Consider the following 20,828-nt stretch of genomic DNA (forward strand, 5'->3'; position numbering starts at 1 on the left):
ACTTGTCCACTCACTCTGGACTGAACCATCCAAGCTAGACGAACCAGAAATCTCTGACTTGTCTGTCTTCTCTCCTCCAAGTCAGTCAAATACTTACCAATTTGCCTATATTTTACATTCATTCTGGCCATTCAGATCAATAACTGAAAGGTTTGCATAAAGGTACACAAATGCAGATGGTTACCCTTGAAATTTCAAACCTCTTGGATTTTTTTCTTTTTTAAAGATAGGGTCTCACTGTGTAGCCTTGGCTTGACATGCAGACTAGGCTAGCCCCAGACACAGAGCTCCACTGGTCTGTGCAACCCGAAGTGTGGCCACAAAAAGCACAGACCTTAATGAAGCAGGAAGGAGGCAGAGCTAAGAAACAAATCTGGACACCGACTGCTCCCTATTCTGTATGTAAAAGTTCATGCCCGAATCTAGACTGCTGTTTTCTCAGAACAGCAGACCCAGGCCCCAGCACCTGGCACACAGTAGGTGCATAACAAAGTAGATACTTGTTAAACATATGTTGAATCTATAGAACTCCTCCATTGACTGTTCATTAAGTTTACTACTACTACTACTACTACTACTACTACACACACACACACACACACGCACACACACACAGAGAGAGAGAGAGAGAGAGACAGAGACAGAGACAGAGACAGAAAGAAAGAGAGACGGAAAGACAGAGATACAAACAGAGATATAGAGCGACAAAGAGAAAGAGAGACAGAAGCCAGAGTTCTGAGCTCTTAGAGGAAAGCTTTTAAGCTTAATTCTCTCCCCCCAACACTGTGTCTCCTAAACAGAACTATCAAGTGCCAGGGAGCACCATATAATCGTCAAGTTGAACCGACCTCCATTCCTTACCCCCCCCACACTCCTCTGGCCCACCCTTGTCCATTTGACTCCCAAGCCAGAATCCCTCCAAGAGTTTTACCCACCTAATCAAGTATCAGAAAGCCAGATACCTTATAGTTCTTTAAACCAAGCTCAAAATTAAAAATTTAAATGTACTCATTTTGTAAGTAATTTTGTGACCAGCTAACTGCCATCCCAGGAGGAGGGAGACACATAAGCTTAATGAATCTGGTCAGACACACCGTGTAACAGATGTCCAACGTACCGCCATGAGCTTAAGTCATAAATATGATGTCTCTCTTTGGCAGTGCAAAATATATGAGAAGTGTTTTATCGGTCACTGAGCAACTTGCTAGATGGAGGAGAACAATCTGAGGAAGGCAGGAGCTTCGTCTGGCTGCATCTCGAAAGCTGCGTTGGAGAAACACAGATAATCTGCTTGCAATGATTCATCAAGTTGGTCCTTTGTTTCATTAATTTGAGTGTCAAGTGCAGACATACAAGAAAGAATTGCCAAGACCTGGTAAGACTCTCCTCTGCCTGCTGCCTTTCCGGTCCAGACAGCGGGCACTATTCATGCCAACAGCACACATTGAATAAATAGCTAACGGTACTGCTGGCAACACTGGATAGCACTTCAAATTTTTGTGTTTTCCTTGAAAGGCTCCACGGCATGTGTTTCTATCTCCTGGATGTTCATTACTGAACCAATAGTTTTAACTTTGTTAATAGAGTTTGGACATAAGCCTCATAAGTTAAAAATAGCCCCCGTTGTACCATCCATCCAGCGATAGATTAGCGAAGATTAAGGGGGGAGGGGCTCAATGGCTTTGCTGGCCTTGAGGAAGCTCTTACTGTGCCTGCCCATGGTTCAAGTGGCTCATTCTTAGTATGATCTTCAGCCTTACACCGCTACAGGTACAGTGTTAAGAGACATTAAAACAACTATGTTCACTTAATAATGTCACATGGCTGAAATATGTTTTCAGCTAAATTAGAGGTTTAACAAATGTTTGCTCTAATAAGATCTAGGTACAAAAGCATGCTTAGAACAGGTCATTGATCTGAACTCCTCCTCAGCACTGCACAATCACCCAGCTTTTAACTTGATCTACATCCTGATTGTGAAAGCATACGCCATCAGTGCGTGCACCAGACAGCAGGAGGGACGCATCAGAGCCTTCGGGTTCTTAGGATGCAAGATCATTTTTTATCTTCAGCAGCTAATATTTCTTCACTGACATTAGGAAGACTCTACAGTTCCTGTTTAATCACATGAATAGGATGCACTGAGTGTTTCAAAAACTCTAAAACCATTTAAATGAGCACCAGGGACCTCAGAGGTTGAGTAGAAATATAAATTGTGTTCTTGGAAGCAAGTGATGAATGAAGTCATTTACATGAGAGGGTCTGGGCCAGGTAAGGAAGCGTGAGACTAACGATTTGTCAAAGCAAAATTAGGGAGGGAAAGGACATTTAAAAACAATTAGAAATTATTACAGAGACATAATTTTTAAGGAAAACAACCCCATGATAGCATTTGCCAAACTGCAAACACAAATGCAAATTTAGATAGATCTATTGACATTTGAGAGGTTAACTTGTTTTTTTATTATAATCACAAACCTGAAGATTTAGTAAATTTTCAAATGGCTACCGTGTTGAGGATCAAACTGGGTTCTGCATCCTTTTAGCTTGATGGCCCCCATTAAAACGTAATAACTCTATAGTCTAAAACAAACTAAGGAATGGGTGCACCTTTATGGTTAACCATCTTGCCCCAGAAATTCCACTTCACTGAAAAGATGGTTTGAGGGTTGGGAGGGGGACTGCAGAGGACTCTAGGACCCAGCAGGCGGCGGCAGGCAGCAGTGTGTGGATCGCTGAGACTCGGAGGGTCCGGCTCAGTTTTAATTCTCCTCTAATCTCTGCAACAGCAGCTCTTCCAGGTCCCGCTGCTCCTGCTCCTGCTCCCGCTCTGCTGCCCTCCACTGCCAGGTGAGCATCTGAGCAGCCTCCGCCCCGTCACCCACCATGGACAACCTCCAAGAAAAAGTGGCTCCGGACGCGCTTGCCTGAGAATTCCGCACAAAAGAGGAGCCCAAAATGAAGACCCTGATGGTGAGTCTGTTGTTCCAACTCCGCCAAGCAGAGGCGAGGACCCCTGGGATTCTGGGTCTCCTGGACCTTTGGGGAAGCCTCTCTGGGTACCTATCCCTGTGCCAAGAGGTCACCTGTCATTGGTGACAACTTTCTACCTGGCTTGGAACCCGGGATGGGCACTAGGGTTGCCTGGGCTCTTGGATCTTTAGCGAGTGATCCAAGGGGCGACTGGAGAGCAGAGGAGCAGGCTGACCTCTCCAGGGATGGAGGGTGTCCCACTGTGACCGCTGGGCACAAACTCAGAGGGGCGGGGAAGAAGCGCCATCGTTGACTTTCTTGGTTTCCTTGTCGGATTTCAAACTTAGCGGGGATCGCTGCAGGAAGCCCCAGGGGGGGCAGAAGAGAGGGTGTTCAGAGGGTTGGAATCCCTACAGCTTAGGTGGAGACTAGATCCTTCTCCCCAAAGTACCCTGGGCGGGCGCGCTCACCCTTGCACTGGTCACCGCGCGCCACCTGCCCTCCACTGTGAGACGCGGGCTGTGAGCAGCGATGCAGGAGCATCCCTGACGGCTGCGCAAGACCCTGTCGCCTCAGCTCTCTGGCTGCTGGGAAGGCTGGGGCGGATGCTCCGGACCTGTGCTTGGTGTCAGTAAGGAGCACCAGCTTCCCTAGTGCACCCTCACTCAGCCACTGTCTTCTCTTTCTCGCCCGCCCGCCCGCAGCGCCATGGTCTGGCAGTGTGTTTAGTGCTCACTACCATGTGCACCAGCTTGTTGCTCGTGTACAGCAGCCTCGGCAGCCAGAAGGAGCGGCCCCCGCAGCAGCAGCAGCAGCAGCAGGCAACCGCGACCGGCAGCACGCAGCTTGTGGAGAGCAGTCCCCAGCCACGTAGAACCGCCCCCGCAGGACCCCGGCAGCTAGAAGGATACCTCGGTGTAGCAGACCACAAGGTGACAGCTTGTGCGCCATCCTTCCCATAGCCACCCGGCCTGGGTACTCTGTACCCCTGGCCCTTCCTCCTTCCTGGGGCAGTGAGCCGCCGGAGCAGCTGTTAGTTCTGGGAGCAGGAAGGTGGTGCACAGTTAGGGCCGGAAGGGCTGCATGCTAGTTGTGACTTTCTATTCCAAGAAGGATGCAAAGTTTATCAGGGAATAGGAATGATGTGAGTAGATCCCGAGCCCAACGGTCCTGGTCTAGAATCCGGACACCCAGTAACAGCAGCTGCAGATGGAGGTTCAGTTTCTGGAGCCTCGTATTTTCCAGCCAAGCCCTGCAGGCTTGGCGGGGGTGGAGGTGGGGGTGGGGTGGGGGTGGGGTGGGGTGTGCGGAGTCGGAGGAATGGTGCCGGAACTAGCACCTTGGTTCCTCCTATACCAGCAGAGGGGAGAAGAGAGAGCCTCTCCACAGCTCAGTTCTACAGGTTCTCCTCTGATCTCTGCTGGGGACTGCTCTGGGCTGAATGGCCCCAGTCCCTGGGGAGCCCAGCTCTGGCAGGCCTGGAGAGCTGGAAACACACTCAGCTCCCAGTGGCTTAAAAGCCTGTTTTCCTTTGCCTTCCAAGAAGCTACTGCATGGCTTGGCTAATAATTAATAAGCTGGAATTTTTTCATTTAAATTGAACCTCCTTTCCTTAGACTAATAAATAAATGTCTGGTTTCAGCGTAGGAAGCCTCTGGGAAAAACCTAATCAAGTTTCCTGATTCCAAAGATGTTTTAATACAATTTAAATGCATCTCTGATTATTTGAAATTGCCAGTGTGTTTTTATTAAAACACACTTTCCCTCCCTGTCTAGAAGATGGCTTGAAACCTCTCAGCTCTTTTACTTTGTATCTTACTGTATTTTATGAATGTGAGCCAACGTAATATTTGCAGATGTTCCTTCTGTGTGAGAAGATAGCTCTTGTCACACATGAGTAAGTCAGACTTTAAGTGACAATCAAAATATTGCGACTCACCTGTGCTGTATAGAATGCTAAAGATGGGAGACTCTAAAGGCATTGCATGCAGGGTTCAGCTTTCCATCCTTGAAAGTCCGAGAAAGAACAGGCGTGTCCTGAGATATGTAATGAGAGTCACTGATAGGCCTGTGCAATCGGCACTAGTACACACAGTGCCGCGGGCTTCACCAAGGACGGAGCTCACATTCTCCAGAAGAAGCAAGGGATATTTCTTTGAAAATGGGGAAGTTGTACTAGAGAGACTTCAGAGAGGTGGAGAGGAGGAGGCTGTCTGAGGAAGAAGCCCTTTGGAGTAGGCGGTCAGTGCCAGAGCACAGGCCTACCACTCACGGCTCCCGTTTGCTCTCTTGGTTGTTGATTGATTACATACTTGGGATCTGCATGTGCACGCTGCTGATAAGGGCTGAGGTTGTGAGGAAGTTTAGTCCTGCCTCCTGGCTGGTGATGGATATGGTGTTCTGCGTGGCTCACTGGCATGAGATGAACACAGTATGGTGCTGGATTTTCACACTCGTTGTTTAGTGGGAACCTACCTCTAATTCTAGAAGTATTTGTGAATAAGAAATGTCAAAGGGTCAATGCCTTGCAAGCTCTGATGGATATGAGCAGATATCCTGAATACTTTGTTCTTCCATAGCCAATTGTCCCCAAATAGAAAGACTGAGTTTAAGAATCATTTTTTTATAAATGCTTATGTAAGCAGATGTCCTGACTACAAAGTCAGTGCGTCAGAGAGTTGTGTGATTAGGACGAACGGCAGCCTTTCTGTGTGTGACGGCGCCTGTAGAGCGAAGTCCTCTGTGGTGGGAAGGGAAGCTGCACGTGCTGTGACGTGGGGTTCTTCTTGGCCTGTGATTATCAACATCAATCCAGTTCATCTCTAGAAAACATCATCTCCCAGGGTGTCTGCTCACATCTGCGATCCAAACACAATGGAGTGTGAGGCAGGGGAATGGCAAGTTTGAAGTCAGTCTGAGTTATAAAGGGGTATCTTCTGTCAAAGTCCAAAAGAATTCAGAGAGGGGGGAAAGGGAAAAGAGACAGAAGGAAGATTGGAGTGGGTGTGGGAAGTGAAGAATGAAGAAGGAAAGGGACAGAGGGAAGAAACGAGCAGACGGAGGAAAACAAAGAGGAGGGAGTGAAGAAAGATGGAAGGGAGAACAGAGATGAAGGAAATAAGGGAAGGAGGAAGGAAATAAAGAGGGAGGGAGGGAGGGAGGGGGGGAGGAAAGGAGGGAAGGAGACAGGGAAAAGGGGATGAAGGGAGGAAAGGAGGGAGGGAAGGAGGAGGAAGAATGGAAAGAGGAAAGAGATGAAAGAAGGAAGAAAGGAGGGAAATATGAAGAGAGGGAAGGAAGAAAGGGCAGAAGAAAGACAGAAAAAGGCAAGAAATGAAGAGAGAGGGGAGTGAGGAAAGAAGGGAGAGAGGAGGGAGGAAGAAGGGAGGAAATGCACCTCACAAGTTCAACTCCAAGGCTGTAAACTGAGACCAAGCAAAGCAACAGGTACAAACCCCGGGCTCTATGCCATGCCCCTCTGTCCCATGGCTAATGCAGACCCGCTCACAGGGGCTTTGACAAGCCTCTTTCCTGCTCCTGATGCTCTGGTCTGCCCAGTGAGCAGAGCTGCCATTCCACAGGCCACCTAAGGTACACATCCTGTACAAACACCTAGAAGCTGTTCTTGGGTTTAGTTTTGCTCCAGATCTTCCACAGTCTCCATCAGGCAAGGCTGTGAGAAGGCTGTGACAGAAATAATTTGTTAGGATGTTGCTCAAGAAGACCTTTTCTCTAGCTACCACAGAACGGAGTCAGGAAGGAAAGCTCTCCTGTTCTGAGCACAGTGCCACAGGACACTTAAGACTGTTATTTTCTCTTCAGTCTTACATCAATCCTCAGGAAAATCACAGATACACTGAGTGCAATGACCACAGGACTGTAAGCTCCTGCACACTGAACCAGAATTCCAGCAGATGTCAGATTTGCTGTTGATTCCTGGAGCCTGGGGAGAGTTACAGATACTCCAGATACAGATATTGTATCTCTAGTTATAGATACTCCAGATACAGATACTGTACCTCCAGTTACAGATACTGTATCTCCAATTACAGATACTAGGTAGGAAACCATTCACAGCTCCACAGCTCCAGGTCCCCAAGACTGATAAATATGTAGTGTTTATGTTTAGCTACATGGAGGAATTAGCATTATAATTCCAAGATTAAATTCAACAGGTGCTCCTTATCCCCCAGCACCTGAATTTTGCAGAATACAGCCTGTCTGCACCAATATCTTTATCACCTAGGACTGTGAACTAAATTAATGTTGAGATTAAATCAACTTGTGTTTTTGTTAAATGGTAGCTTGGGTCAAGCTGAGGCATGTTAAGCTAAGATATCCCTTCGCCTGGTCATAGGCCCTGCTCCCTCACTCAGAGACGAGATGATAAGAATTATAATCCTGGCATGAGTATGCAAACACCACTCAGTGCTCGTGTCATGAAGAAGCTGCTTCTCTGTTGAGTAGAGTTGCTCTCCTGCCCAATCTCTCTCCCCTCCAACTCATTTCTGTCTTGCTGGGTGTTCATCACAGCAGCCTCTTTGTCTGTACTTAGAGATTACTCTCAGGTTGTCAGTTTTGGAAGCTGTCCACGGCTAACCAGACTGGCCAGGTACAAGAAAAGAAACCAAATTTTCATATCCTTGGGAAACTCCCTTATTTATTATTCTACCATAATATAACCAAACAAAATACAGAGACACAGACGTAGAGAGAAATATCCACACATGCTTGTGCATGGACTCTGTCTGTCTCTATCTCTGTGTCTGTCTTTCTGTCTGTCTGTCTCTATCTCTGTGTCTGTCTCCCCCTCCCAACCCATTCAATCAAGCAGCTGTCAGAGGAAAGGCCTGAGTCTTCCACCACCAAGAAAGCAGACAGAGAACTCAATTCCATTTCTAGTCCAGATCTTTCTAGGTAGATAAAGTCATTTTCCATCTGGTAGAGCTTGTGAATTACTACTGAGCTGATTCCCATTTCCAGGGTGCAGGCCCTTATCACAGAAGGCCCACCTGTCACCAGCCTGCCCTCTTCTGCAGAGGCTAAGGAAAGGCCAGAGAGTGACAGCTGGAGCTGAGACAGTGAGCTCTCTTTCCTCCAGGGACAGAGTGGCACAAGCCAGTGACACGTTTGTTCCTTGTTCTTTCCTTTCTTGGGCACTTGGTTATTTGATACTTTTTGGTGATCATGCTGTTACTATTAATATGTAGATGTCCCTTGGAAAGATGGGCAGGTCAGTTTAGCAGCTAATCAGACTAAATATGTCACATAACTTATTTCAGGGTTGTGGCAAAAGACCCCTCTTTAGAAAGTCTATAAATTCCTAGCGACAAGTTGACACCATTTATTAAGCTCTCTTTGATGACATTTGGGTAATCCAATCAGATATAAATCATTTCAGTGTCCAGGAAGTTCAGAGTTAGCTTTCAGTGCTCAGGTATTGGCACATGAAATCTGCCAACGCTGATGAAAGTACAAAGCCAAAGGAGTGATGGGGTCAACCAGCTTCTGAGAGGGAAGAGATTCAACAATGTCTGTGGTGGAGTGACTTCACAGGCAAAGGCACTCGCTCACTTGACCTGAGTTCCATCCTCAAGGCCCATGAGGTAAAAGGGGAGAACTGGCTCCTACACATGTGTGTGTACACACACATACATACACAAATGTAAATTTAAAAAATATTTAATAGTTTCAACAATGTGGCTACTTTTAACTGGAGAAATGTTCGTATAACAATATTGATAACAATAATTAAAATACTGACCCCCCACACACACACCCTTGCTACCTGTTGTAACAGGTAAGACTTTTGTATCCCTCTAACTTAATGTCCTTAGTGAGTGACTTTAGCCTGCTCTCTCTGAAGTTTCTTACTTCAGGCCCTGCCTACCCTCTTCTCCATGGAAAACTCTTCCCCAAGGTCTTTCTTGTCACAGAACCCTAGGGTTTTAACCAATGTGATTCCAGGAGCTGGGTGGAGTAAACCTGGCACTAGTTAGGGAATTGAAAGGATTAGGATGCGGGGCAGAGCTGAGGCCACCTTACCTCAGTTCTTTCCCCCACAGGAAACATCCATGTGGTCACAAGGCCCTTGCAGGTTTTGTTTTCCTAAATTTATTTTGCAAGGAAAAAAACAAAAACAAAAAAGCAACTGCTAGTTTATTGGTGGAGAGGAAAAATATAATATTCAAAACACAAGAACTGCCGGAAACAAGATGTAAGAATCCACGTAACAAGCCTCCTTGTGATTCTTGTACGTGGTAAAGTTTGGGGACTGCTGTTTGAAGCATCATAGAGACTTGTCCTGTAGCCAGTTCACTCCGAAGCTTTGGAACTCACTGCAGCCATTAGCAAATGCTCACTGAAGGCCTAACAGTTTCAGAACTGGCAATCTGAAGGAAGGGCACAGTCCCTACCCTCAAAGGGCCTTTGATCTCCCTGGAGAGGAAAGACAATGGAGAAAGATTAGTTAAATAATAAAGGCTGAGTGAGGCAGCCAGGGAGCACAGACTCAAAGTAGGAGCTCCTGTGCTCTAAACACCACTGTTACAGGGAAAGCATAGGAAGCCTCCAAATTCCCATTCTCTTTTTAATTGGGGTGGGTGCATGCTCTGATAACTAGTCAGTAAACAACGTGGACATCAAAAGAATTGCAGAGAGGATTGATTTCTACATACATATTACTTTTCTTTATGGCTGTCCTGTGGAGAGACAGTCTCCCGAGTGGCTTCGCTTCCTCTGTAGCAGACACGCACTTAGCATCATACAGAAGCTAAGGCCTATGGTTTGTTCGGTGAGTGTAGATATAATTGCACTGGCCAGCAGACAACGCTTGCAATCAGGTTTGTCGTGGAAATACGACACCTGTTAGAAAGGTTCCTGTCTATAATAACCCTTGGGCCAGGCAGCTGTGATTCTTGCCCGGCAAACACAGCCAGACAAGGAGAGGAAAGGGGAGACAGGTGTTGGTCAACAAGTTTCATACTATGCTCTTCCAGCGGCTGTGGATATGTAAGTTTAGAGACACAGTAAATGATTATCTATCAGTAACAGTGTTGCTTCGACTCTGCAACTTGAGGCAAGAAAAGAATTCTCTTAAAAGTCAGTGAACTTTTATAGTCAGGCAATTGATATAATGTAGCAGTGAGGATGTTTGTACACCATGCTGGGATTTTGTTACACACTGCTTCTGTCTCAAGTGTTTAGGTCGGCATAGGACAAAGAGATACTTTTATTGTGTGCTCCAATCAATATATAATTTCCAAGATAAATACTACAGGATATGTGTTCCTGGCTTAGACAGCCCACCCACAGGCAGGTCTTCCTTGTCATGTAGCCCAGGTTAGATCTGGGTTCTATGTTTTGTCTTCACAGCTGGAATCTCACAGAAATATTTACTCCGGTTTGTTGTTCCTTTTCTAAAACCATCTGCCTCCCAGCTATGCTGCTGGCTTTCAGGGACTGAGATGTTTTCTCTCTACGTGTCATTATATTTCTAGGTTTTAACATAATGCTGGCTCTTTAGTAATAAATAAATACTGTTTATATAAATAGTTTTGATTTTCTCTAACATAAGCCTCTGTCAAGAATGCCTGACCATTTGGGGTTACTGAAGAGGACTAGTTTCATGTCATAAATATTAGTTTCTTTCTGCCCCAATTGGTAGTTCTGTGGTTAATTCTCTTCTACCATCTTACGCTAATCAGGTCTCTTAAGACATATGCAGAATTTCTGAGTTACGCAGGAAACTTTAAAATAATTATCAAAAGGCATTCCTGAGTAGTTGTGTGATTTGCCCAAGGTCACAGCTGGTGGCAGCTGGGAATAAAATGTGAGCCTGATGTGAGCTTCATTATCATGAGGGGATTCAGGGCCAATATCTTCTAAGCAGTGACTCGCCATTATTTGGACAGAATTTATTAAAATGAAGAGCCCAGGCCTACCCAGTTATTGGAAAGAAATAAATATTTAAAGATCTCATTATTCTGAAATGAATCTGAGAATATGCCTCCAGATAGTTGAAAAGAGTCTTCCCCCAATGACTGAGCTTGCCACGGGTACTCTAAAGGGGGCACAGAATACATGGCACTGATGTAATTGGAACAATTTGCAACTCAGAGTAAAGTTTACTGGGAAAAGTCACTGAGGCAAACTGGGGAGGAGGTTCAATGGGTAATGTCACGGACCACCCCAGCCGGGTATGGGGTTTCCTGGGACGTGGTTCTTCGAAGACTAGGTGGGTAAGGATTCGGCGGTGACGAACAGAAACAAACAGAGGCAGTTTGTATCTGAGTGTATTTTGTAGCTCTCAAGCAGGGATTTTTATACAAGAAAAACATGTATTATAATTTTAAAAGATGTGTCTAGTGAAGCAGTCACAAAGAATAATTATCATAATCATCTGGCACAAGAAAACATAAAATCAATCAGGTATTATATTTCCTAAATAGTGAGTTCAAAGAATCAGTTACAAATGGAGCAGATAACGTCCTAATCACTAAACAGAACAAAATATAAAAAATTACTTATAGTTAATGGCAAACTTTCAGGAGCGAGTTCAAAAGTCCTTAAGGGCACTTGGTTATGACCCCTAGGTCCTGGTCAAGTTAATAAGTTCCTATGAATAATCTTTATCTAACATCTAGCTTCTGTCTTATTAAAAATCCTCGAAGTTCAATTTAAAACTGTATTTAAACAATGTTTTCTGTGCCAGTGTCAGAGCCAACCTCATCTGCACACGCACAGCCATACAAGTTCATATATTGTTGGAAGGATATTCTATCAAAGTATTATTTTGTAATTATGTAAATGATTATGAAGCAGAGCACTGAATCTCTCAGAGAAGAGGTCATAGCCAGTAACCCCATTTCAAGGGCTGGCTTCTTATCCAATTTTCTGGCTTAAAATCTCGGCCCAGGCTATCAGGAACATCTTGTAAATACAGAAAAGGAACAGAAGAAGATAAAGCAGACAAACCGCATGAGAACTATGGCTCAGTAGTTTTCTCTGGCTAGAGAGTTCCACAACCAGTTCCGGGAGACGTCCTCCCACCTCAGCCTGTGGAACATGTCACACAGAACCTACTGGGGTTGGTGAGGCATCTCTACCTTTTTTAGTTTTTAATTGAAGCTCATAAATATCTCTTTTGGCAGTGGAAATGGAGGAGAAGACTAGTCAAAGAATGAGTGGAAAAATAAGGAGAAGAAAAATTAAGGAGAAGGAGAAACCCCATACCCGGCTGGGGTGGTCGTGACGGGGTAAAACTGCTTGCTTGAACCACAAGCCTGAAGACCTAAAACTGATCCCCTAAACCCATATAAAACCCCATATCATTCATCTCTAACCCCAACAGTCCTACAGGAAATGAGGGAGAAGACAGGAGAATTACCCAGCATGCCCTGGGACAGCCAGCCTGGCATCTGCATGCAGAGACAAAGACAAAGGAGAAACCCTGCCTCTGAAACAAGAAAGGTGGAGACCGATTCTTGAAAGCCAATCTCTGACTTACTATGTGCACTGTGCTGAGCATGTGCTCACACTCATACACACACATCACAGTCACACACACACACACATACTCACACACACATACTCACACTCACACCTTACAATCACACATCACAGTCACACACACACACATACTCACACTCACATCTTACAGTCACATGCACACATGCTCACACACAATCGCAATCACACACACATGCTCACACAAACATGTTCACACTCATACACACATCACAGACACACATACATCACAGTCACACATGCATGCTCACACTCATAAACACATCACAGTCACACAGACATGCTCACACACACATGCTAATGTTCACATATATGCTCATACTCACACATTACAGTTACACATCACAGTCACACACATATGCTCACACTCATACACACATCACAGTCACACACACATGCTCACACTCACACATTACAGTCATACATCACAGTTGCACACACATGCTCACACTCATATATCACAGTCACACACACATGCTCACACTCATACACAGGGCACACTCACACACACAGACATGCTCACACTCACACACATCACAGTCACACACACATGCTCACACTCATACACACATCACAGTCACACACACATACTCACACTCATATACACATCACAGTCACACACACATGCTCACACTCACACATTACAGTCACACATCACAGTCACACACACACATGCTCACACTCATATATCACAGTCACACACACATGCTCACACTCATACACACATCACAGTCACACACACATGCTCACACTCATATACACATCACAGTCACACACACATGCTCACACTCACACATTACAGTCACACATCACAGTTGCACACACATGCTCACACTCATATATCATAGTCACACACACATGCTCACACTCATACACAGGGCACACTCACACATACAGACATGCTCACACTCACACACATCACAGTCACACACACATGCTCACACTCATACACACATCACAGTCACACACACATGCTCACACTCATATACACATCACAGCACACACACATACTCACACTCACACATTACAGTCACACATCACAGTCACACACACACATGCTCACACTCATACATCACAGTCACACACACATGCTCACACTCATACACAGGGCACACTCACACACACAGACATGCTCACACTCATACACACATCACAGTCACACACACATGCTCACACTCACACACGCATCACAGTCACACACATATGCTCACACTCACACATTACAGTCACATATCACAGTCACACACATGCTCACACTCATACATCACAGTCACACACACATGCTCACACTCATACACAGGGCACACTCACACACACAGACATGCTCACATTCATATACATATCACAGTCTCACACACACATGCTCATGCTCACACATTACAGTCACACACACCACATTTGCACACACATCACAGTCCTACACATCCTTATACTCATATACACATCACAGTAACATACATGCTCACACTCATGCACACCATCATACACACATCACAGTCACACACATGCTTACACTCATATACACATCATGCAATATATATCACACACACATATATATATCATACATTCATACACACACATGCTCATATACATATCACACACTCATCATACACACATTACATACACACCACACATACATCACATACGCACATACATGCTCACACTCACACAACATCATACATACCCCATGCACATGCTCATATACACAATACATACAAATCACACACAAACATCACATACTCATACACACATATACACACATCACACACAAACGTGCACCTTCACAGGCGTGCATGTACCCAGGTATGTGCACACACACACACACACACACAGAGCCATGAATTAATAGGACATTGCTTCCATCTGAAACTTCACAAACCAGGCCTCCATCACCCCCATTTCTCTGAACACTTTTATCAGTTCTGCTCCAACAGAACAGTACCCCCTAGCCCCCGGACACTCACTGTCTTTTCTAGCCCAACATTATAAGCATTGCACAATCACCCCCAGAGCATCATGATCATGTCTGCCACACTTCACTGATAAAAATTCCTATCCTAGTTAGCCTCCTGTTGCTGTGATAAAACACTGAAGGGGTTAATTTGGCTTTCATGTCCTGGTCTCTGGCAGTCACTGTGGGAAGTCCACAGGTGCAGGAGGAAAAGCTTCGGAGGAGAGCTGCTGACGGCGTCCTCTCCCCAGCTCACTCCAATTGCTGTTTTACACAACCCAGGGCACTGCCCCAGGATGGCGCTGCCTACAGTGGTCTGGGTCCACCCACATCAGTCATTAATGAAGAAAATGCCCCCCCACACACACACACATCTGATGCAACCATTTCTCATTTGAGGTCCCCTCTCCTCATTTTCTAGTTTGTGTATAGTTGACAAAAACTAGCCTGCACACAAAGCAATCAGGCCAAAGGGAGTGTTGTATTTAATTACATGCAGAAATGCTACAGCCTGACCACTCAGTTAGTGAAATTACCTTTTCCCCAGTAGGGGAGAGAGCGTCATCTAGGGACTCAGTCAACCAAGACTTTGAAGGACTGTCCTTTTGCAAATCCCATAGCCTACCCTGACCTGTGAGATGGAACACCTACTCTGAATTACTCCAGGCAGAAAAGAAACCTGTTTAAAAAAAACAACTACGGGGGAGAAAATTAACCTGACGGTTTTTGTGGCTCGGCATGGAAAGGAAACTCCATTATTATTATTTTCTGTCTCTGTGGCTATGGAGCTATTTGCGTGTCTGAGACTCACACGGATGCTGAGAGTCCTCAGTCTGAAGTGCAGAGTTAAACAATTATTCCTTATAAGAAGCATATTCTGAAAATTAATTGCACATATGGGACATCTCAACTGACTGAACTGTGTGATTGCATTTCTACTTACAGACTGGCTTCCGTTCCCCGCAAGCTTCCATCCCAGCGCCTGCCTGTTTGTTTCTTAGAGCCCCTAGCTCACACCCATGCTCACACTTAGGAAGACCAGCAGGGGCTGCACCTGCCCTCCACACCACAGCTCCTGCAGCCCCAGCCCCAGCCCCTGCAGCTCCCCTGAGCTCAGGCTCCACAGCGGGGAGCCCAGCTTGCTCACCCACACGCTTCCGCTGCTCCTTCTGCAGAAACTGCCCTTCCGTGGGCAGGAGATGACTCACAGGTGAAAAGCGGGCACTGCTCTTGCGGAGGACTCAGTCCTCGGCATCCACACCTGGTGACTCCCAGCAGCCTGAAACGCCAGCTCCTGAGGGTATGACACCCTCTTCCCGTCTCTGTGGCCAACTACACTCAGACGCTCAGGCACATTCACGTAATTGAAATAAAAACACATCTTCTTAGAAAGAAATATTGTCCTTTCAGTTTGCCAGAGATTTAATTATTCATTAAGACCCAGACCAAGACTGTCTCTCTAAAGTTCCCCTAGAAGCCTGCATGCAAAGGATGGAGACATTCTATTAGACTGCCCGTATCCGTCACCTCGTCTCATAGACAATGAGCACCTGCTATGGAGTCAGTATTAGGAAGAGGAATGAGATAAAACACCCAAGCCCTGCCCAGTGGAGTCAAATGCACTTGCCCCTGAGAAGTCTGTTGTTCTGCACACAGACTGTACTTACATAAACAAGACAGCATCCTGGCCATATGACCCTTCGGGCCAGCACTGTGCATGTACTCTGTCCGTCCATGATGGGAATACTATTCCGCTGTGCAGGCAGTATTACATTATACCCTAGCAAGGGCCCAGCTATTCTCTGTAGCTGTGCACTTCTTTGGTCACATAGTATTTCCATGGGATTTCCTCACCTGTCTCCCTGTCTTGCCTGCCTTCATGAACATAATTTAGTCATATTGTGTTTTGTAGGTATCAAATCTCAGTAAAGCCTTGTTGAGTCTAGCTGTGATCATACCGCATTTGATTATATTATATTTGAATAAACCTGGCTAATAGAGTCATTAATCATAAGAGTGGACAAAAATGATAAATAGGGAAAGAAAGACTTTACATACCCGGCCTTAAGTTCTGAGTCTTTTGAAAACACGGACCTTCCAAATGGTAGACCAGATGTCGAAGCAAGGGGATGTGTTTAGGCTCTTCAGTAGTAAGCTACGTAACAACTTCTAGGCTTAAGTTAGCCTGCTGAAATCTTAAACATTACGCATGCATTCCTTAGCCTGAGATATGTCTGTACCTATCTTGTACCCAACGTTGTATGTAGGGCCCAGGAGGCAGCAAGCAACAGATAAAGCACAGTCTCCAACTCTGAAACTCACATCCACCAGGAAAGGCAGAAAAACAGATATCAAGTTACTGTGGAGGTTTGGATAGGACGTTGAGTATGCTCCAGAGTTTGGATTTATCCTGAAAGCATTTGTGAGGTAGAGATGCAACAACTCAGATGTGTGTTTCAGCTGGGTCATTCTGGCGTTGGTATAGTGGGACTGGAGTAGCTCTTGGTTACAGGGGAGAGAACTGCTTGCTTCTCTCAGCAGCAAACTAGCACTATGGGCAGAATCAGTGGCGTTGGCAGCCGGAGGATCAAGGCAGCTAGGGTTTCTGCCTGTGTGAAGATTCTGAGCTTACTACCCGGAATGCTCAGTCAGAATACAGCTTCTTCAGCTGTAGAAGGTTTGTGGTTCAAGACTGCCTCTCAATGGCTGCTGAAAGAGTCTCAGATGGCCCCAGACGGCAGCTTAGCTTTGTCTAATTCCGAACCTTGCTGTGTATCCTAATGCCACATGCCGATTTGAGCAAAACAGGAAGCCCGATGTTACGGTTTAGGGTTGGAGCAAGCTGTCTGCAGAGACACCATAATGCATGTTAGTGACAATGAGAACGGAGCTCTCCACCTGCAGCAGAACCAGTGGGACCTGGAGTGAAGGGGCTTGGGGAACTTTTATAGTGTTTGTTTCACTTCTCCGTGGGGTGGGCAGATTTACCAGGCGCAGGCTTTTCACAGAGTAAGGTAAAGGGTGGCTTCCCTTCCTCTCATTTTCCATTTAGCTACAGAGAGAACAATAACCGTTCTTTGAAATCACCTTTGTTAATGACATCTGAGGAAAGGGAAGTTCTATTCCAGTTTCATCAGAGGGAAATTGGCCATAAAGTAACAAAAAACTTGTCAAGAGGAAGCCTCGATCTTAATTCATCCAACGGCATTTATTTGATTGGAAACACAAACACATACTGTACATCTAGACGAACGGCAGGTTTATGGGACCCATATTTGGAGTTTTTCAGCAATTTGCACCTGCCAGGCTGCTTTGGGGATATACGCAAGGTGTCTCGAGTTACCTGGAACTCCCATTCCACACCAAAAGTCATAAAGCTTGCTCTCTTCAGTTTTATTCAATTTGTACAAGTTTTGAACAAGAGATACACAAAAAGTGGTGAGGGTCTGTGTGTGTTCTAGGAGGCAGGGTGGGCAGACGGGGATTGTGGGAACTCGCGGGAAGCCCCAGTCCTGCCGCTCAGCAGCGCCACACTAAGCAAAGCCGGTCTGCATGCGACAGTCACGCTTCCGCCCCAGAGAGGTGGAGTTTGACTACGATTACCACGGGATGGACTACTACGTCCAAAGCTCACAAAACAGATGTCAGAAAAAGACAATGTAGAGAAACAGGGTGCCCTGACCCAGTGCGTCTGCAGCAATGGTAGCTGACGGTGTCGTGTGTGCTCTCATAATAGAATCCTGGATCCCGGGGAATTTATAAAGACCAGACACGCTTCACAGTTGTGCAGGGAGGAATCTAGGATTGGCATTGGGTGTCTAGTGAAAGCTGCCCATGGGGGGAAGGAGAGGTGGGTCCTCCCGGCTGAACAGAGAAGATGTGTTACAACTCTACCATATAGACCTGGGGGGGGGGGCGGCGCTTCTGGTTCTCCTATGAGGGAAGGTGCAGCTGTAGTGTAGAGATCTGTGGGGAGGGTGCTTCTGGCTCTCCTATGAGGGAAGGTGCAGCTCTAGTGTAGAGATCTGTGGGGAGGGTGCTTCTGGCTCTGCTATGAGGGAAGGTGCAGCTCTAGTGTAGAGATCTGTGGGGAGGGTGCTTCTGGCTCTGCTATGAGGGAAGGTGCAGCTCTAGTGTAGAGATCTGTGGGGAGGGTGCTTCTGGCTCTGCTATGAGCATCCAGTCCCTTAAGGGCCACAGTGGTCAATTTTGTCATCACAGCCATCAAATCATCTGACGTAACAGGTCGAAGAGGAAGAGTTTATTTTGGCTCATGGGTTTGGGGGATGGGTCATCATGGCAGGGGAAATGGTAGCAATAAAGCCTTCGCCCCTACCCCAATGACCCACCCTCTACGGTAGAGCAAACTTGTAGGAAACGTTTGGTATTCAAACCGCAGCAGGCACAGGTCACATGGCCTGTCCCATCTGAAAGCCCTGATTCTTAAATGATGGCACTGACACGGTTACTATAATTAGATACAGGGACCAAGAATAAGGACAAGAGTGAAAAACAGCACCAGTTCCTTTCCTATTAGCAGAGGCTCTGCAGTCCTTAGGAAATGTTGATTGGCTCTAGAAAGCCCAGTAACAGTGTCTTGGGTGTCTGAATTATCTGTGAGGGATCATAGTAGCTTGCCATTATTATATTTGCCTATGATCTGATAGCCCGTTTGAAAATAGAATATCAATGGGCTAAAGAATCAGTGAGTGACGGAGTCCCAGAGTGACTGTGGTCTACAGTGAGCCCCGAGCCCCTGGGGGATGATGACCTCAGCACTGACTGACCAGCTAATCAAAGACCATTTGTAACTATGGAGACGGGCTCCTGGTGCTGCCTGTCATTTACCTCACCCTGCTATCTTGGACATGACCTACTTTTACCATCTTTTCTTTTGATTTTAGAGACAAAGTCTCACCAGTTAGCCTAGGCTAGCCCTGAACTTGCAATCCCCCTGCTTCTACTTTTAAAGTTCTGAGATTGCAAATATGTGCCACGTTGTTCAGGGTAAAGGGCATTTTCGTTAGTTACTTACTTCCTTAAGTATGGATGTTTTATCTGCATACATGTCTGTGCACCATATGTATGCCTGGTCCTATGGAAGGCAGAAGAGGGTGTTGGGTTGGAGTTACAGACAGTTGGGAACTGCCATGTGGGTGCTAGAAATCAAACCGGGGTGGGTCCTTTAGAAGAGCAGCAAGTGCTATGGAAGAGCTAAGCTCTCTCCATGGGTGCTCAAGGGCTTTTCTTAATGAATCCACAGAACAATAAAACCTCTGGAAGGTCTCAAGGGTGGAACGCAGCCAGGAGTTCCTCAGCGCATTTCCCAGGTTTCTATGCCAACCTCTGGACACCCTAGCTCAGCGGCAGCTCCCTCAGACCTTTCCTGTAGACCACAGGACAGCACACGCAGTCCCTTCTGATGGAAACCATACACCAGGAAAAGGAGCTGGGCTGCTTGCTTTGAGAAAAATGAACATCAGTCTTTTCCCTAAGATAAGTGTGGGTGTGCGTGGCAGCATGGCTGAGGTAAAGAAGAGGTAAACTATGCCTTACCCATGAATTCCTCACTAAAACACAATTACCCTTGATATTTTAATGTGTTTCCTTATGGAAGTCATCATACCTATCACACGGTGTGTAGATGGTGCTTACCCATTCTTCATGGTTTTTATTCATGGATTTGAAATAGACAGGGTCTACACGCGTGACGCTCTGCCAGTATGAGGCCAGGGATGGGGTGGCTTCATTTGTTCAATAGTAAAACTAAGCTATGTTCCAGGTAAGTTGGACTGCTAGGAAGCTGAGCGTTGACGTTTCTGATGAAGTCCCTTGGCTGCCCTGGAAGGTGTGCCTCTCCTTGACCACTCCTCTCTCCCAGGGGCTGCCAGCGCTCTGGCTCTGGCACTTTCCAGATGAGGCCATTTCCTCCCTGCCTCCCTCTCACCCACCCGTTTTCCCAACTGAAGAAATACTTAAATTTCACAAATCATCCTCAGTAATCTTTCATCCCTCTTGGCCTTTTTCCTTAAATCTCACTAAGTGATGGGTATTTGGGAGATAGTCAGAGGTCACCCCTCGTGTGGCACTCCCAGAACAGGGTTGGAGAGGAGGGGCGCAGTGGGGTGGGGATGGGGCCGGGGAGTGACTCTCGCATACACAGCCTACTGCCTCTGTGGGCCAGGCTGCAGCTCACAGTCCCGCCCATTCCATGAGGACTGGAGTTCAAAGCGGCCAGGCCATCAGCAGGCAGGGCACACCTGTTTTCTTGATACCACTTTCCTAGAAAGAAATTTCACAGCGCAACACTTTGTAAGTCTCACCGTCTTCTTAATTAGTGACTTTTCTGGGTTGCTTATAGTCTGTGTAATTATAC

At 46.2% G+C, this 20,828-nt stretch overlaps 1 protein-coding gene across 1 annotated transcript in view; it reads left to right on the top strand.

Moving 5' to 3' along the window:
* Window positions 1–2,958: 2,958 nt before the first annotated feature.
* St6galnac5 (ST6 N-acetylgalactosaminide alpha-2,6-sialyltransferase 5) overlaps window positions 2,959–20,828 on the top strand; it is a 164,923-nt gene continuing 147,053 nt past the window's right edge. The window contains exons 1-2 of the mRNA XM_052178474.1: window positions 2,959–2,973; window positions 3,678–3,905. Coding sequence (XP_052034434.1) covers window positions 2,959–2,973; window positions 3,678–3,905 — 243 coding nt within the window. The remainder of the gene's footprint in view (window positions 2,974–3,677; window positions 3,906–20,828) is intronic.

The sequence above is a fragment of the Apodemus sylvaticus genome, chromosome 4 (assembly GCF_947179515.1).
Source record: "Apodemus sylvaticus chromosome 4, mApoSyl1.1, whole genome shotgun sequence".
NCBI lineage: Eukaryota > Metazoa > Chordata > Mammalia > Rodentia > Muridae > Apodemus > Apodemus sylvaticus.